This window comes from Symphodus melops (assembly GCF_947650265.1).
Source record: "Symphodus melops genome assembly, chromosome: 6".
Classification (NCBI taxonomy): Eukaryota; Metazoa; Chordata; class Actinopteri; order Labriformes; family Labridae; genus Symphodus; species Symphodus melops.
Window position 1 is genome coordinate 1,766,123 of NC_136696.1, and position 19,520 is coordinate 1,785,642.

General features: G+C 45.3%; 1 protein-coding gene across 1 annotated transcript in view; it reads right to left on the minus strand.

Annotated features, from left to right (window-relative positions):
- Window positions 1–10,569, minus strand: part of LOC306825252 (neural-cadherin-like) — a gene marked incomplete at its 3' end in the record, with an annotated part of 61,009 nt that extends 50,440 nt beyond the window's left edge. The window contains exon 1 of the mRNA XM_079345860.1: window positions 9,289–10,569. Within this exon, the coding sequence (XP_079201986.1) occupies window positions 9,289–10,288 (1,000 nt within the window). The 5' untranslated portion in view covers window positions 10,289–10,569. The remainder of the gene's footprint in view (window positions 1–9,288) is intronic.
- Window positions 10,570–19,520: the final 8,951 nt, after the last annotated feature.

The following is a 19,520-nucleotide window of genomic DNA, read 5'->3' on the forward strand; positions in this document are numbered from 1 at the left end:
CTTTCTTTCTGTGAGTGTGTGCTGCCGGAGGTCAGCCAGACATTTACCTGACAGCGGCTGCCTGTGTGCACAGACTGGAGTTGACAATGTCTGTGGTAATGGGCATCAATAATGCAGACCCTCGGCCAGATAAAAACTCCCTGTCGCCACCGGGTGTCCTCACAGCACTGCGACATATGCAGCACTCACGCCTCCCACTGCACCTCGCACAACAAACTTCTGTAATTTATGAGTTTCCTGCGTGGAGGTGTCTTCGCTAACGAGCGCTACATCGCCGGTGTAAACACCCTGACATGTGCATACTCGCAGATTCCTCGTTCGCACATCTGTAATTGCGTTGGGTTTTTTTTTAGTTCTGCTCTGACACGAACAGACCTGCTGGTTCTGAAAGTAGAGGTCCACAAATGGCTTCTGTTTTTCTTGATTTTGACGCAGTCTCTGTCCTTCTCGTTTGAATATGTGAGGTTGTGTTCGCCGTGCCGCAGCCCTCCCTGGACTGGAGACACAAACTGTTTGTTTGTGACATCGTCTGTCTTTCTATCTCTCTTCATGTTGTTCCAAAGGGCAAGTCATACCTTTCTCCCCGTCTTCACTCCATTTGCCCTCCAACTATCCCCAGACAAATACGAGCACACGTTGCCCTTTTCTCCACTACGATATTCTGTCTTTGCCCTGTAGCTATCCACTCCCCACTACAAGCACACCTCATTCCCCTCCTGCCACACGGACACTTTCTCCCTCCTGCCCTCTGAGCGTCTGACAATTATGTTTCACCAAGCCGACTTCATCGGCAGTATCCGACTCCCCGCCTGTGATCTGGCTGCCCTTTCTTATCTTCTCGGAGGCTTAAACCCACAGAGGAAAAACAATCTCACACAGGCAAAAATTTACACTCTCTGCCTCCAACTTTGACTTACCTCCTCAGTCTGAGTCATGTTCCTAAACTCCGCCTCACTTAACCTCCCTGCTCTAAGAGCCACACTGTGTGACACCCTGCCCTGACCTCTCAGTGTTCCTGATAGTGACTCTGCGTCCCTTCAGTGTGCTCACTTTTAACCTCGTAACGAGGTATGAGCACGCTCAGAGTCCACATGAACTCACCTGTCCAATCTTTTCTGAAAGGAAGTCCAACGCCTGAATAGAAACCTTTTAGAGGATCACAGTCCTCCCCTACAACGACACCCACAGCAGTCCCCTAATCCGGCCCCCAGAAGAAGAATAAACTTGGGTGATTAGCCGACACACATAAAATACTTACTGTAGGTGACATGTCTGGCTTGATAGCTGACAGTGAAAGCATTTTTTAAGTCCATCCCCCGCAGTGTCTGTCAAGAAAAAATCTGCCTTTGTACTAATGTGGTTGAGCTCCAGCTTCCACCTTCAATACAACGTTACAAAGTGTTTTATATCTTAATAAGTGACGTGTAACATGATAGCTTCCACACAGGGAGGCCAGTGTGTTTGTTAGCCCCGCCTCCTCCATGTTACCAGATGGGACTTGATCAAACTATTTAATCAAAATACACGTCAGTTAAACGTAGTGTTGCTAAAGTCTTAAGGAGTTGATTAATTATTCAATGCTATAATGCTAATGCTAAAGTGGAGGAGGAATGGTGAAACATACTCTCCTCCTGAGGTGAGTTTCTAAGGCTGCCATAAAAAATCACGAGAGTTCGAACACACGTGTTAAATGTAGGCTGTCAGAGGACACGCTGACTCATATACAGAATGATGAACTGTCAGCTGGTCGTCTGTTTCATCAAACTTAAAGATGTGAAATATATAAGAGACTAAAGTAAAAAGGGTCCGGACCCCCCTGTCCCCCCCAAAGGATTTCCGCTTATGCCCCTGGTGGTTAAATCTGAATACTGTGATACTCCTCTATACTAATTCCTAAGAGTACCGCAATTATCAATAGTCTCGAAAATAACCAAAGCTAACTAACTAGCTTACAAAGCTAACTAGCTAGCTTACAAAGCTAACTAACAATCTTAGAGGCAGGCAGGGCGCTGATTAAACTGCAAATGGTTTTGCTAATTAAAAAATTAATTCGGTACCCAGGACTTTATTGTGGTATTGAAAAGGTATCTGTGCCTTTTCTTGTTCACTAGTGTTTAGGGATGTAAGGAATAATCGTGAGGAAGCTAGAAATCGATCGTTACATCCCCACTATTGAAGTTGAACAATCTGGTAATCTGCTCTGAACACTTGATGAAAGAGCAGAGCAGCCTTTTAATCTAGCTCACTCCTGACTTGGAGCTCGGTGGTGTTTATAAGATGTTTATGATGTGTTTGAAGTGTCACCTTCTGTTTGTTTTTTCAGAAAAAGCCTTTTGAATGCAAAACATACACAGTAAAGTATTTTTTTCTATTTTCTATTTTCCATTATATAAATAAACTACTCTTCCTCACGTGCAAAGGCGCCGGCCCCCCTCCCCGTCGGTTCGCTCCTCTCTTAAGCCCATTTTCTGAGAAAAATAAAAAAAAATGAAACGGTGGCAAAAGCACTTCCCTTCCCTCCCACATGGCTTTGGAAACATGCTAGGACTGTAGAGAAGAAAAGGCTGCAGGGATGCTGCTTACACACATCCATTTGATGTGAGAGAGACCACAGAGCAGGAATCATGTGCTGCAGGCGTGTTGCAGCTTCACAGCACGTCGTCACAAGCAACAAATCTGAGAATCTTAGCTTCAGGCTAACGGGATAGTGAGAAGACAATCACAACATTTAGCACTCGCTTATGCACGAACACATCGACACAACGAGACATGAATAAAGTATCTGCACACACACACACACACACACACACACACACACACAGATGATTAACACACACCAAAAGAAGCACCGGCGGGCTTTTTCTGTTTCTAAATTGAATAGATGCGGACAGCTTTTTTGTGAAATTGTTTTCTACTTAAACAAACAGCCCCACAGTCAGAAATTACAAACAAAAACCAGATAGGGTCTCTTCTCAATTCATTTTACATCATAAGGGGGGAATATGCAAATACAATGGTGGGGCAAGTCTGAATGGGGAAATTGGATTAAAGACAGCATGAAGCAAGATGCCAGCTATGAGACAGGGAGAGGGAGGACGCAGCGAGGAGGAGAGGAGGGGAATGCTTCCTGACAAAACAGGCTGAGAAGAGGTGATTACCACCAGCTAAATGCCACCCTGCCCACAGACACCTAAAGGGGATTGAGAAACCACTCCAACAACCCCCCCAAACCCACACCAACTCAAACTCACAAAGGACTGCGCCGCTCGTTCAATACTCCTCCAAACACGCCAAATACCATTAACTGATTCCTTCTTGGGTGCAAAGAAAAAGCTTTTTCAGGCAGGACAAGCAAAAGCTAAAAAGCCTAAACAATCCAAATGTAAAGTGACGTCCTCGGTGGGCCAGCAGAAATCCTTTACAGGAAGAGCTGGAGAGGTCCCTCACTCCCTCTCCTCCAAACAACAGCACATAACCAGTCGGTGTGATTCATGAGTCATGGCCTACTTCCATTGCTTTTACCTTTTTTTTCTCTCCTCTGCTGCTGGTTTGATACACACAGGCAATGTCAGAGAAATATCACGTCTATGTTTTCTCCAGGGATTTGTGTTGTACTGGATTTAGTTTAGACGGTAAATATTTCCCCAACATTATCAGGGGATCAAGTCAAGGAGAAAGGAGGCTTACGATCACAGGGCCCCAAGCTGCAGACTTCTTCTTCAGCAAACAAGGAAGTACTTCTGCAAATGTAATCCATTTCTCCTCCACACACACACACTCCAGCGATGAGTTACAAAACCTCGCGCTCTTCATCAGCAAAGAGGAGCGTAATTAAAGGACAAGAATGAAGAGTGAAAATGTTTGTTTTGTTTTAGTGAAAGGGAAAGTAATTCAGAAGTTTGCAGCTGTAATTACAAAATAAGTGGTGTAATGAATCACAGTGCTGCGATGATGATGATGTGTAATAAAGAAATATTGCTTCAGAAATGAAAGCGCGAGTAAAGAAGACTCCCAAAGTGGTTCCACCGCTCTTTGTTCATGCAGAGCAGAGGGAGTGTTTGTAATACGATGATCCCACTCTGCAGAACGCGTCAGTCACAAAATGACAAATCAGATCAGAACAGCAGCTGCAGCGCTCCGACTTTAAGGAGGGAGCGTGTGTAACTAACTGAATCCCCGTGATAAAATAATTGCAAACTTCTCTGCACTTTACTCCTGTGTGGCAAATTTTAACTTTATTTTCAGGGCCGACTGCACCGACATGTTAATCTCAATGTGAGGAAAGTCTAGAATGAATGCATTAACTCCATCAGCAGCGTCTCCCTGGAGCAGCAGCGACGCCACTACACCTCTGATTGGCTCATTTTATTTAAACAAACAAACAAACAACTCTCAGATGGCTCAGTTTAGGAGCCAAGAATGATTCTACTATTCAGACCGCTTCGAGAACTCAACCCACGCGGGACATTTAGGGCGACTTACAATCACACTGGCCATCAGTACTGAGCCCAAACACACATCAGCCTTAAAGTCCAGCGTGACCGCTCAGGTACAGCACACCTCTACTGTGTACCAGTCAAATTCATTTTGCAGCAGGTGAAATATTAAGACCTTCATGGCCACCGTATCCGAAAAATAAAAACTGAAATGCAAAATAGTGGAATTTTAAATATGCTATTGAAAACCAGCGATTTACAAAAGCTATCGTTCGACCTCCAGGGTCGAAAGTAAATTACATTCTATGACATCAAACATTTCACTTTTTTGTCGTTCTCTTTATCTGTTTTAATTTCCATCAGTATTAACTCATCCATTCACACACTGATGGTAGAGGCTGCTGCAGAGTAAAGAGTCCATCAGTATGAACTCATCCATTCACACACTGATGGTAGAGGCTGCTGCAGAGTCCATCAGTATGAACTCATCCATTCACACACTGATGGTAGAGGCTGCTGCAGAGTCCATCAGTATTAACTTAACATTAACACACTCACACGCCGCTGATGAAGCAGCGGGAGCACCTTGGGGTTAAGTGTCGGACATGTGGCTGCAGGAGCTGGGGATCGAACCATCGACCTTACAGTTCAGAAATGACCAGCTCCATCAATAAATTAATTAATACAGTGCTAGTACAAAATAAAAGCATAAGATACTGCAACACAAAATTAGAATTTCCAAAAGCCCATTAAAAATGATTTTTATCACAATTATCTATTGAATCTATTAATCCAGATTTTAATCACAATTAAAGCTCATAAAAAGAAGTAACTTAAAAGAGCGCAGAGAGTTCAAACAGACCACATCCAGGAGGGGCAGGATGAGGGGTTTTTGTAAGCACATTCCCTCCCAGGTAACTGGTCTATGAAGATGGACCCCCGCTGAGAGTAATCCCGTCCTGCTGTCTCAGCCCCCCCCCCCCCCCCCCCCGCAGTGTGCCAGAATAATTAATCTGAGATATCTGTGTCAAAGTCGATTTTTTAATCTCCACCAAACATCAGCTCGTCTGAGGGCTCTAATCATAACCGTGTAACCACACAAACTTATTAACATAAGAAAGACTTGCACCACTGTCATTAGCATTTCACGCCCAAATTAGGCGGCTAATGAACACATTCACTGCACATCGTCACTCAGCAGATCATACACACATCGTTTAACACACACACACACACACACACACACACAGGCTGAAGCAAACGTGTGTGTTTGATAGAGAAGATAAAGGAGAGAAAAAGATGGAGCGGAGTGGAAATCAGTCATTGTGATGCACATCTATGCAACAAATAGATGATCTGTGCTAACAGTGCTAAATAGAGGATTGCACGATAAATTGATATTTTATTGTTGCTGCAGAGCGATCATATCAATCAGGACACTGCAAAAGTCTGAATTTATCACAACAAATTATTTATGTAAAGGAATTCTTTCTCTCAGAGTGTGTACTTTAACAGTATGGAGGCCTGGCTGTAGCACCCACACCTTTACACTATTTAATGCTAAAATGATCAGCTCCCTTCAGATCAATCAGTGCTGATTCAGTAGAAATCAAAGACGGTCTCATCTTCTCCTCCTCATTAGTGTAAGTGTCCTCGCTCCTCTTCATCATGTGTGTGAAGTGTGTTGTTGTAAATCCACTCTGATCCTGTATTTGATCATGTCTATAAACCCCTCTATTTCAGCCCTGCTCAGAACAGGCTGTTTCTGTGTCTGTAGCTTTAAATATGTAAATGAGCTGTGTCTGGCCACGCCCCCTCTCTGGAAGGGCTCGGGTGTACTCGCTGCTTTCTGGCTCCATGTCCTATTGTTTACGGTGAGAAGGCAGACTCAGAGGGCAGAACAAACACCTAGCTGTGGGAGTGTCACACACCTGGGGGAGGGGCTACTGCCCTTTGTGATGTCATGAAGGGAACATCTCCAAACGGCCTGTTTGAGCACACATTTTCTGAAAAGTGGAGCAGGCAGAAGATGGAGAGGATGGACTGTTCTCATCATTGGGGGGTTTGGAGACAGACTCAACTCATCAAGCCTCATCAGCCAGCTGATCTACTGAAAGCTTCCTATTGGCCAGATAGTTCTTATGCCGCCTTATTTAAGCTGCCTATGCTTCTCTACAAACCACATTCACATCCCTCCTCCTCCAGTTTTGCTATTCTGACTTCATCAGAGTCATCGACGCTTGCTCTCTGCATATTGCTTCCCACATAAGCACGTGGAAGGGCAGGGAGACCCTTCACAGAGCCAGACCGCCAAATACAAATAACTGTGTCAAAGCATCCATCTGAACAAAGTGGTCCTGACTCATATTAGAGTTATAGAAACATGGTGACGTGTGTTTTGAAGAACATGCTGCCTTTAACGTTTGCTAATTTAACTGGGTGCAGGAATGTGACATGTCAGGAATGAAAGTGTGCAAAAGCTGCCATATAACGTTGAACATGAAGAACAGACAGAAAGTCTGACTTACAGATGAGAAGGGTTTTTAAAATTGTTCTACACTTTTAGATTCTTCTGTGTTTTAAAACATCAGTTGTACCAAATCTCCATGTGTTCACTGAAACAGGAGAAAGAGAGGAATTCATCCATCCACAGTTTCATCTGTACTGACATGTTGCTGATGTATTTGTGCAGTTCAGACTGAGTGCAGGTGCTTGAAATGTCTGACAATTGGAAGCAAATCAAAAAATGCAGCCCAGCACTTAAACTCTGGTATGATGACAACCCTAAAAGCTAACATATGTTCAATTATCACACATCATTGCGTTATAATACGTAATACTGAGCAATGTAATTGCACGCTGCATATCTTTCTGTGCTATCATTCAGGCCCAATCATTGAGGTGATAATAGTGTGGGAAGCAGGCCTTTTAGTGTTTTAGAAGAAAAGCACCAGAGGCAGGTCTTTTCATCAGTTCTAGTGTCAGAACGAAAGTGACTCAGTGCGCACAAGGTGTGGAGATAATGAAAAGAAGACTCTGCAATGGAGCAGAATCCCTACAGAGAGTCTGCAGTAAACGCTTCCTGGAAAGGTACAGCGAGTTCTGGACCTTTGTAGCCGTCTCTGAGAAGCACTCTGGTTCTGTTTTTCCTTTCAGGCGGTCGGGTTGTCACGCTGCGTCGTCGGATTGTGTGAGTGAGCTCTTTATTTTGTCTCGCGTGTGAATAAATATTTGTATGGCAAACAGAGATCCTGCTTTGAAGCGCAGGTAGACTGCTGCCTGTGTGACACAGCTTCCTGTTTGACATTCAGCAGGTGACTGTCAGCGCCGCGGACCGCTCCGTGCTACGGAGAGTTCACGGTGCGAAGATAAGTCGAGACGACGAAACGCATGGGGCCTTATTAGAAGTGTTGTTTGTGTAGCTGGGGTCAGTTTCAGTACGACCACGCAGTCTCTCACTTGCATGCAAACCGACACCTACAAAGACGCACATACAAAGCAGCTCGCTCATCCTTTTCTCTCTCTGATCTGTCTGTGAGCTCATTCCTTTATCTCTGAGACAAAACAGGAATTTATCTTAACGCCCGAGCACATCCAGTGGTAGGAGGCAAATTCACGTGGGAGATTAGGTTAAATCTCAGAAAATAATAAAAAAATGGCCTCAGACATGTGTACGGGAGAATTGGGGATAAGACAAGCAGAAGAAAGGCCTGTCCTCCCCGCCGCCTGTCAGGATCCTGTCTGCAAATCTGCAGTCACAGGATAAAGGACACGCCACGTCTTTGATCAGGAGAGGAGAGTTATGCAGGTGAGAGGTAAAATGGAGGAAGGTATCTGGATATCTGTCAGGAGAGAGCGGCTTATTTCTGTTATGCATCTGTGAGGGGGGGGGGGGGGGGGTTGGAACCCATCAGAATTCTGACTATTTTTGCTCTCCCTAAAAAACCTCCAGACACCCCTTAGCAAGAATGTGTCCCAATCAGGCATGCAATTACAATCCCAGGCATGCTGTGAAATGTAACAGCAGCAGGCAATTCAAATGAAAACAGCACACACTGTTTCCTGCACACTGCGCCGCTCAATTACAAAGCAAATCATCGTGATTCCTCCTTATTTTGGGTTTTCTTGCCACTTTTTTTTTTTTTTTGGTTTGTTTTTTAAACTGGGAGTCAAACTATCAGAGGAGCAAAAACAAAACTTGAGCCCACACGGTTCACCTTTCCCTCCGAGATGGGAGAGGTTGCCTGATTGTGGCAGTGCTACTTCAAATCCCCGGCACTGGAGAGTGAATGAGAGGAGGATTAGAGGGGTAATGCCAGCAGATGAGAGACAGAGAGAGGGAGTGGAGGAGAGGTTTGCCACTCTGCCAGGATTAGCTCTGAAAACAACTTCACACTTGCAAACTATGTCAATCAAGGACATAATTCAAGCAGCTCGTAAAGGTCCTCAAACATAAACTGAGAAACTTCTCATCGTGTTCAATCAGCGGAAACGTCTCACGCACAACAAAATAAATTGGACAAATGTTGAAATGAATGAGGGAAAGAAGCAGCTGCAGTGTTTGAGCTCTCAGGTGTTTGGATGGACACATGGTAATGAGGCACCTGTGGAATGAGCCTGTGCTGCACACACTGACAGCTCTGGATGTATGGAGCTGTCAGGCCTGCTGAGGGGCTCTACTGATGAGGGCTGAGGTGTCCAGATGGCAGCTCAGTTTTACCATGAGCATGTCATGTGGAGCATTCCATTAAAATAGGGCATCACCAGCACAATGTAAGTAATGCCTGGGGAGATGAGGGAGGGGTGCATGACCTAACTTAAATGCGGATTAATGGAGGAATATTCTACACACCTCGTTTATCCTGAATCTTAACAGTGAGCTCCAGGAAAGGCTCGCTCTCTCTGTCCAGCCTCCTGCTGATCGTGATATCTCCACTGTCGCGCCCCACGCTGACCGGAGAGCTCTCAGACTCCAGGGAAATCAGCTCGTAGGCGGCTGACTGGAACCTGCCGGGGCTCAGGCTCGTTATGACCGAGCCGACGCCGGCGTCCTCGGACACGTTGAGGGAGAGCACCGCGCCAGGCTCGAGCAGTGCCCTGGGCGACCTCCCTGCCCTCCCTGACCCCGTCAGCTCGGCGGGGCGCGTCGCCCATCTCTGAGGAGACACAGTGACCACGACACCTTTACTGGTGAGGGGGGGCCACCCGTGGTCTCTGGCAAACACACAGAACGTGACTTGAGACGGGAGCCCCAGGATCGAGTCAACAAGCAAAACTTCGCCCGTTTTCGGCACCACATAGAAGCTGCCGTTTTTAGGGCTTGAGATGTATGTCAGCTCTGCGTTGTTGCCGCTGTCAGCGTCGACCGCCTCCAGCCTGTAAACCACACTACGGAGGGGTGTCGTGTCATCTAAAGTTATATGCACGCTGTCTGCACTGCGAAAAGTGGGCTCGTGGTCGTTGGTGTCCAAAACGTCCACTTTTACCGACGCGACATCGAAGGCGACAGACTCCGGCGCGCAGCTCTGACAGCACAGCGCCAGGCTCAGCAGGTATTCTGCGCGAGCCTCCCTGTCCAAAGCCCTGCAAGTTTTCAACAAAATATTTCCCTTCTTGTGGTGGGCGAAGGCGCGGAAATCTTCGCTGCCGTTTCCGTACAGTTTGAAGTGCATTCCGGTGCGCGGGCACCATTTTTGCGCGTCGATGCGCCTCAGCGGAATGCTCAGTCCGTTTACTTTGGACGCCGTCGGAGAGTTCTCAAAAACATGCCCGTGAAAGAAAGGCAGTCGACCCTTGGTTTGATATCCAATAGCAGGCGTCAGAATGCAGCATAAAAAAACACCCCAGATCATGTTGGTGGTAAGTTCAGCACCTCCGCGCGCCTCAGGGCGGCCGGGAGAGAATCAATCAAAAAGAAAAGAACAAACACTTGAGACACATGTCCGTCATAGTTATCCACGATCCGTTCCCTCAGGAGAGCCCTCCGAACTTAACGCCTCTTCATCCCGAGAGATCCGTGTCCTCTCCATGCAGCACGGCCGCGTGCAGCCAGTCCTCAGCGCTGCAGGCAGCTGGCTCTGAACGTACCCAGCGTTCAGCACCACAGCGCCGGACAGCGCCAAGCGCGGGGGCGTGGCGGCGCGCGGGGACGGAGCTCCTCGGTGAACCCCACCCAGTGTGATGGTCAGGAGGGTCCCCCGCCTCAAACCTGTGCGCGGCCGCCTGACTGAGCCTGTGCGTGCGTGCGTGCGCGGCAAAACGCGTCCTCTCTGACACCGCGCGACACAAATCCGCTCTCAGCGTCAAGAAGTGCTGCTGGAGAGAAAATCACTCGTCCTTATGTCCAGAGAAAGCAAACATGTGCTCCTGTCCCAATGTGTCAGGAGTCAGACCAGTGCTGTGATGAACAGGGCGGCTTGCTCAACATTAGCTCCCCTCTCTCTCATCATCAGCCCTCTCCAAAGTTTGTGTTACAGTCCCCTCGCTGCTCTGCGTCTCTGCAGCCTGTCTGTCATGTGTTGCTCGGAGAAACTACAAAGCCCTGGAAAATGGTTCAATATAAATGCAAATGATAGGATCTGGGCTGTTAAACTGTGTAAACATGATGATGTAAGGCGGCCTGCTCTGCACAGCTCCATATGTCTTTGCAGCCGCTGATGTATGCAAAGCAGAGTTCAAATTAACACTGTCGCCCTGATTGCTCCTCCTCTCTCTTCCAACTCTGCCAGCATGCCGAGCACCCACAGCGCTCCAAACCTAATCTGTAGGTGGCTTCTGCTAATTCTCCCAGCACTGCACACTTCCCATTCCCCTCACCTCTCGGTACGTGTCGAGTCAGGAGACTAAATATTACATGGGCGGACGGATGTGAACTGTCAACGAGATAAGGAAATAATGGGCTGGAGAGCACGACTGCATGCTTCATTGAGTTTGTGCACCATGTCATGTCAGCCTGCGCTGCACACGTGAATGGATCAATAATTATTTGAGACACAGGTGTGATGTCATGCTGGACGTGTAATTCTATGCAATGCAATGTTCCTGCGCTCATTTATCGGATGCATCTGCAGGCTATTCACTTTGATAATTCATCAAAGCGCCTGCTGAAAGATCCTTATCAATTTGAAACCACAATCCATCACTGCAATTTTAGCCGAATCCACTCTCTGCAGCAAACTGTTCTTTTTCAGGCAATAACTCTGGTAACTGGCAGTGAGCCCCGAGACAATTTTAAATCACAGGCTGCCTGCAGCTGGAGCACACAGCTCATATCGGTTGATCTCTGTGGTCTTTAACGTGGCACAAAGTGTGGGCGGTGTCACCAGGACACACGAGCAATCCCCACGCTCACCGGTGTCCCTCCGATCTGTGACCTGAGGAGGGAGAGAAACCGAACCCGTGTGCACCCCAACAAGCTGGCAGCAGACTTCATGCATCACCCTGCTCCTGTCATTTAAGGTGAAATATCGAAAATAGAAAGTGTCTGAGAGGACGCTGAGCTCTCAATCTGCTCTCTAACTTCTCCTCTTTGAACTGCCTAAGTGCCTCATGAATGCAAATCAAATTCTGTCTTTTATCATGTTGTCACACATGCTGAAATCCACCGTGACATGCCAGCACGGGAGATAGCTGTAGCAAAGGCTAATTCAATCACGGGGCTCAGGCCAGAGTGTGAGGAGAGGGTTGCAGGAGTTATCTGAGACGCCAACAGAAAAACAACAAAGTCATTAAAAAAAAAAAGATCAAACGGTCTCATTATCTCTCTTTTCCCACAGATAAGTGAGAGCTGCAGGGCTTTCAAGAGAAAAAGATCTGACCGAGCAGAGCAGTCCAGCAACATTAGAAAGCTTTATGTTTACTCAATGAATAATTGACTGAATCCATTCCCTTTACTCAAACACGAGCAGACGGAGCTCCTGAAGGCAAAGGTGGGAGCCTCGTGGCTTAAAAACCTTCTGAGCTCCTCGGAGACGAGGCGCGATGGGACGGAGGGGGCAGAAAGGTCCCCTAATGTAACTCCTGTTTGTTGGCTGATATTCTTCCTGGAAAAGCCAGGTTCAAAAAGAACAACAGGAAATGTAAAGGTGACGTCAGCAGCACTTGGTAAAGATGTGGGTTGATTCAGACTGTGAGTCATTCAGAGCCCAGATGCTCAGTTTGAGGCCTGTGTGGACAGATGTGGTTCTCCACCGGGTCGCACAGCTGTTTTCAACACACGAGTGTCTGAGAAGATCTTTTTAAACGGCGAGTGTGTGACATGTTCCACATCAATCATAACTCCAGTGTGTCCTGTGTGAATGTGTCTCTGAGTCCTGACTGTCTCCAGTGAGGGAGAAGCTGGAGTCCTGCTGGCTGTGTTGTTGTCAGGCTGTGTTTACATGGCTCCTCCCCTTGTGTATAAAAGTCAAGAAGAAGAAGAAAATAACTTTACACAGAGCGATGCAGCTCACTAAAAGAAGAAGAGAGAAAAAACCCCTGTGAGCGTATCAGAGCGCCCTCTGCTGGACAAACATTGTGACGACAGCGTTTCTAAAGCGTCACGTTCGGGCTTTCTGCGCACGCTTAACCTGTAAAAGACACCGACCATCACACGCAAAGGGTTAAAGAATTTTACACCAACATAACTTTGATATAATTAATGATTTAAAACGTCCACAGCCATGAAGCTAGCAGCGTTCCCTTGCACCGGAGCTGTTTGTGCCGTGGTAACCGAGGAATAAATTGGCCCCTTTCTATGCAAATTGGCCTAATTGCAGAAATAATTTAATTCACAAAACAACGGCGCTAACAGAGAGACGTCACATGCAGGTGGTCGGAACGATGCAGCGTTTCAGGAGCGATTAGCATCCTCCGTCCTCCGTGTATGTTCTGAAACAGACACATATATCTGTGACGGGTTCATATCTGCCAAATGACAAATCTGTGGAGGCTCTCTGAAGTCCAACTGCCACGAGACTGTTCAGCGAAGGCTTCATTAACTGAAACAAGAAGGTGCATTAATGAGTGACAGGACAATTAAAGCGGGTGAGTGAGCCCCCGGCTCTCTGCTCTCTCTCCCTCACCTGAGCGTGTAGCACAGAGCAGATCCAGTCCGTGTTCCTGCTCCTGTGGGCCCCTCCACACTTTCCCCCTCATCACAACCTGAAGGCAAAAAGCAGTTAGAGGAGCTGGATAAACATAAAGGCATTTCCCTCATGTCTTAGGTACAGCTAATTAGATTTGATCTGTGATCCCCTTCAGGCTGCTCCCACCTACTGTAGTATTTAAGCTCTGTCGTAGAAACCTCAACTGTGCATTAATACAAGTATTAATTATGGAGCAACGGGAGAAAGCAGGTTATGAATTTACACTCACCAATAATTATGCAGCAGAGGTAACGTCACATCACAATCAGGTCTGGAAAATGTCAAGCAACACAAGCCAACCGTCTCATTACTGAGCGCCTCTTTAGCCTTTACTCAGAATGCCACGGCTCATAATAAAGAAGGCTGACTGAAGGCTCGCATTAAACCAGAACACACTTTGAAGGAGAGACAGCACAAAATTATTTAATGGCTGATACGCGGCCTGTTTTTAAAAGAAACGAGGCGCACGTGTCCAGGGCCGCGGCCCGCCGAGGGCGCGCTTCATCACGTCGACGCTGTGGTTAGCAGAGCCCGGGGTTAGCTCGCTGATTAGCACACTATCTCCTTGAAGCCTCAAACATTCAAAGCCTCTTTTTTATTTTTATTTTTTATTGCAGGTTAGAAGATTTCCTCCCATCGTCTCACGACGCGGGAGACGAGTCGTCGTGGGATGAAAGGAGGGGCGTGCGCTCGGCCTCGCTGAGCGGCGAGGAGCGGCGAGGACGAGTCCGCTGGAAAGCAAAGAGAACGTTAGCTCACATGTAAAATTAAACTCCTGCATCCTGTTCTCAGTTAATTATCCCAGCAGCCCCACAGCCATTAGGCAGGTTTCCATTACTGGACCAGTTCAAGGCTGCCGACTAATCGAGGAAATTCAATAATGTGATGTTTATGAGGCTGCGAGGATCATCAGGGCGCCGTTTGGGGAGAACATGAAGAATATGGACGGTGTCCTGCGCCGGGCGGACCGATCAATTCCAACACATGGTGGTCCTCCTATATGAGTCACACATGGGACCCCCATTAAGCATAATAGATTATACATGGAGACGACCCCCCCCCCCCACACACACACACACACAGCTTCCTGTGTCGTCGTCGTTTTCATGGTTCTCTTCAGCGGCTTGCTGTCGATGGCGTCCTGCACTCAGATTCGCCATCACGTCTTTGTACATTCATATTGATCCTGTGTAATACTGCTGTCTGTGGATTTACATTGTATGTAGGCAGTGCAGACATACGGCACAGCAGGAGCTTCACACACACAGAGTCAGACCTGCACACACACGCATCATCGAGGAGCCTCCACACGCGTGTTGTGATCGCAGCGTCCAGTGAAACGTTTCATAACAAGGACGATGTTATTTTAACGCACTGCTGATGGATGAGGTCAGAGGAGCAAAACACAAAAACAGGAAAAAACATGATCTCAGAAAAAGGTGCAGGATGATTATTCATTGATTTTCACAACTTCTGGATCAAACTTCTGCACTCTGCTCTGGTATCATTTTCATGACCCGTGGATGCCAAAATCATAATTGAAATTTGATTTATTTCTGAGCCCTAAATTTTCAGTTTCAGTTTATGCTGATGTGCTTGTCAGCCGGCAATTCAATTTTACTCACAAACGTTAAACTCCTTCTAACTGAACCGTGTGACGTGTCTGAACTTGAGTCACAACGTCAGCTGAGACTGAGAAGCAGCACCCATGAGCTCAGATGAGACTGTTTTCCAGGTTTTGACAAACACAGAACGAGGTCTTTATGAAACCAGGTTTCCATCCCCGTCGTATAAAACTCACTGTGAATCTTTTCTGGAGAAAATGTTTTTGTTGTTTTTTAAGGCAGGTTGCTGCTAATCACCTCGTCTGACTCTGCTGCAACATTCAAAGAAAAACAACCAATAAACCATCAATCTTTAAACTTGACATTCAGTCTGTTTCAGATAAAAAGTCCTCACCGGAGTTTTAAAGGAGCAGTACGTAGCTCCGCCCCCTAGTGTTTAAAATGTGTACTGCAGTCTAAACTCTAATCATCACAGAGAGCTGTCTCCGCCCTCCTCTCACACAGCTCAGCATGAGGTGGACACTGTAGCTTCAGTATTTAGCCAGCTCTGCATGTGGTGGACACTGTAGCTTCAGTGTTTAGCCAGCTCTGCATGTGGTGGACACTGTAGCTTCAGTGTCTAGCCAGCTCTGCATGTGGTGGACACTGTAGCTTCAGTGTTTAGCCAGCTCTGCATGTGGTGGACACTGTAGCTTCAGTGTTTAGCCAGCTCAGCATGTGGTGGACACTGTAGCTTCAGTGTTTAGCCAGCTCTGCATGTGGTGGACACTGTAGCTTCAGTGTTTAGCCAGCTCTGCATGTGGTGGACACTGTAGCTTCAGTGTTTAGCCAGCTCAGCGTGTGGTGGACACTGTAGCTTCAGTGTTTAGCCAGCTCTGCATGTGGTGGACACTGTAGCTTCAGTGTTTAGCCAGCTCTGCATGTGGTGGACACTGTAGCTTCAGTGTTTAGCCAGCTCTGCATGTGGTGGACACTGTAGCTTCAGTGTCTAGCCAGCTCTGCATGTGGTGGACACTGTAGCTTCAGTGTTTAGCCAGCTCTGCATGTGGTGGACACTGTAGCTTCAGTGTTTAGCCAGCTCTGCATGTGGTGGACACTGTAGCTTCAGTGTTTAGCCAGCTCTGCATGTAGAGACACTGTGGCTTCAGTGTTTAGCCAGCTCTGCATGTGGTGGACACTGTAGCTTCAGTGTTTAGCCAGCTCTGCATGTAGAGACACTGTAGCTTCAGTGTTTAGCCAGCTCTGCATGTGGTGGACACTGTAGCTTCAGTGTTTAGCCAGCTCTGCATGTGGTGGACACTGTAGCTTCAGTGTTTAGCCAGCTCTGCATGTGGTGGACACTGTATCTTCAGTGTTTAGCCAGCTCTGCATGGGTCTGTAAAGCTTTCTGTGTTCTAATCTAATTCTAATCAGCTCACTGATTGGTCCTTTAATAAATACAACTAAAGATCTGTCGTTTCTCTAAAGATTATAAAGAGATTTTTCCAGAACATTCATCAGTGAAATAACAGAGATTATTAGGTTTTAAAACACGTGGTGTCAAACAACATATTTTCTCTCTCTCTCCTTCACTGGCGGCAGCAGCAGATTTCCTTTAAAGCTTCTGTACTTTAAGATACGGCCAATTTAAAATATCAAAGATTGTATCATTTTAAAACACGTACAATCCAAAAGTATCTGACATTTTGACATCCTACGTGCACAGAAGACTTTAACTAAAGGGAACGATTAGACCAGCCGACTCTACTGACTGTTCATCATTATCGGCTCCTTTTCAGAGCTTTTTAAAAACTCCTCTTTGCAGATCAGCGATGAGTCAGTGTCACGCAAATGTGAATAGATCTCAACAGCCTTACTTCAGTCCTCCAGTTCTTCTGATTCCAGGAACTCCTCGTTTCATTCTTCGCAGGCCGCCCTGTTAAGTGGCCTCTTAATAATAAGAGCGGCTCCAAACGGACATTATGCTCGTATATCATGAGGAGCAGCCTCCAGTAGAGGTCCCTTATCCAGGCACAGACCTCTGTTCATCATCTGAGCAGTGGAAAAGCTCTAAGCAGCCAGTTTAGAGGCTGTTTTCCTGCAGGAGCATTCATTCACTGAATAATGAGGGGGGGTTTAACCAGCTCCCAGGAACATAAATTTCATACAGCCAGCTGAAAAATGTAGGTTTGTTTCTCTACATGAAGGCCACAAAATAGTCACAGAGAAGGTTTTTACATCTTCATTATATTCAGCTTTTATTTACACAGTTAGAGATGTCATTAAGTCAGTTTATGTAAGCTGCATGTTTTCTTTTCACCAGCTTTTCCTTCTCTGAAAACGTGATGTAATGTGAAGTCTGTTTCTATGTGGCGCTCCTGAAGGCTGTGAAACGTCCTTACCTTCCTCTCTTTGTCTTCATCCCACTTATCATTCATCTCTCCGGCCTGTCACATATCTTTACAGCAGCAGTAATGTCGATAAATGTCCTCCATTACTGCTTCGTGTCGAGGCTCTCTGGCGCCCTCGTCTGTCGATGTAGAGAAATGCGGCGTGGCGCAGGAAGACTAAACATTCAGGTTCCCCGAAAAGAAAAGAAAAAAGACATGGAGATAAAAGTTTAAAATTGAGTTTCAGATCAAATGAAAGTGCTCCACGCTGCTGAATAATTAAAGCGACTGAGCGAGACAATTTATAAAATATATTACAGTTTAACTGCAGTGGTAAAAAAATTTGTAAAAAAAACTGAAGAAGGGAAATAAAGCGAGAGAATAAAACTCCACAGTATCAAAACTCTGAAGTGGAGAAGATATAAAACTTCCTAAGGCTGGTGAAAACACTCAAATCTGATTTAAGATGTTGTAAATATACCGACTGTTACAGAATAAAGAGACGTCTTTCCCCAGCAGCATAATGTTTAGTTTTATTTTGTTATTCAGGACATTTCATCCTTTATGGAAGAAGTCACGTTACGACAGATAGAAAAGGCTTCAGTCATACTGTTTGATTAAAAAGTCTTAATTACGAGGTCAAAGGTCAAAATATAAAATCGTAACGTCCCACACTATCATGTCGTCATTTTGGCTTTTAACTGCATAAATGTCGTAATAATTATGAGAAGAAAGCCGATTATATAATTATAATCAAAATGAGCTCTGCTTCCGGTCACTTCCTGTCAGCACCTGTGTGTCTGACCAGACATGTTGTTTCCACTTCCTGTCAGCACCTGTGTGTCTGATCAGACATGCTGTTTCCACTTCCTGTCAGCACCTGTGTGTCTGATCAGACATGCTGTTTCCACTTCCTGTTGTTTCCTCCTCGCTCGTGTTCGAACTTCTCTCCGATGTTCGTCACTTCGAAACAGATTTATTATTATTTTTTTGATCTAGAAAGAGATCGATACTTTATTGATCCGGAGGGAAACCAAAGGGTTTGTCAATACATCACCGCTGCAGGACGGTGAGTTTATATGAACATGTGTGTTTATATGAACATGTGTGTGTTTATATGAACATGTGTATTTATATGAACATGTGTGTTTATATGAACATGTGTGTATTTATATGAACATGTGTGTTTATATGAACATGTGTATTTATATGGACGTGTGTATTTATATGAACATGTGTGTTTATATGAACATGTGTGTGTTTATATGGACATGTGTGTGTATTTATATGAACATGTGTGTTTATATGAACATGTGTGTATTTATATGAACATGTGTGTGTTTATATGGACATGTGTGTGTATTTATATGAACATGTGTGTATTTATATGAACATGTGTGTGTATTTATATGAACATGTGTATTTATATGAACATGTGTGTTTATATGAACATGTGTGTATTTATATGAACATGTGTATTTATATGAACATGTGTGTTTATATGAACATGTGTGTGTTTATATGGACATGTGTGTGTATTTATATGAACATGTGTGTTTATATGAACATGTGTATTTATATGAACATGTGTATTTATATGAACATGTGTGTTTATATGAACATGTGTGTGTTTATATGGACATGTGTGTGTATTTATATGAACATGTGTGTTTATATGAACATGTGTGTATTTATATGAACATGTGTGTTTATATGAACATGTGTGTGTTTATATGGACATGTGTGTGTTTATATGGACATGTGTGTGTTTATATGGACATGTGTGTGTATTTATATGAACATGTGTGTGTTTATATGGACATGTGTGTATTTATATGAACATGTGTGTGTATTTATATGAACATGTGTATTTATATGAACATGTGTGTTTATATGAACATGTGTATTTATATGAACATGTGTGTGTATTTATATGAACATGTGTGTGTGTTTATATGAACATGTGTGTTTATATGGACATGTGTGTATTTATATGGACATGTGTGTATTTATATGAACATGTGT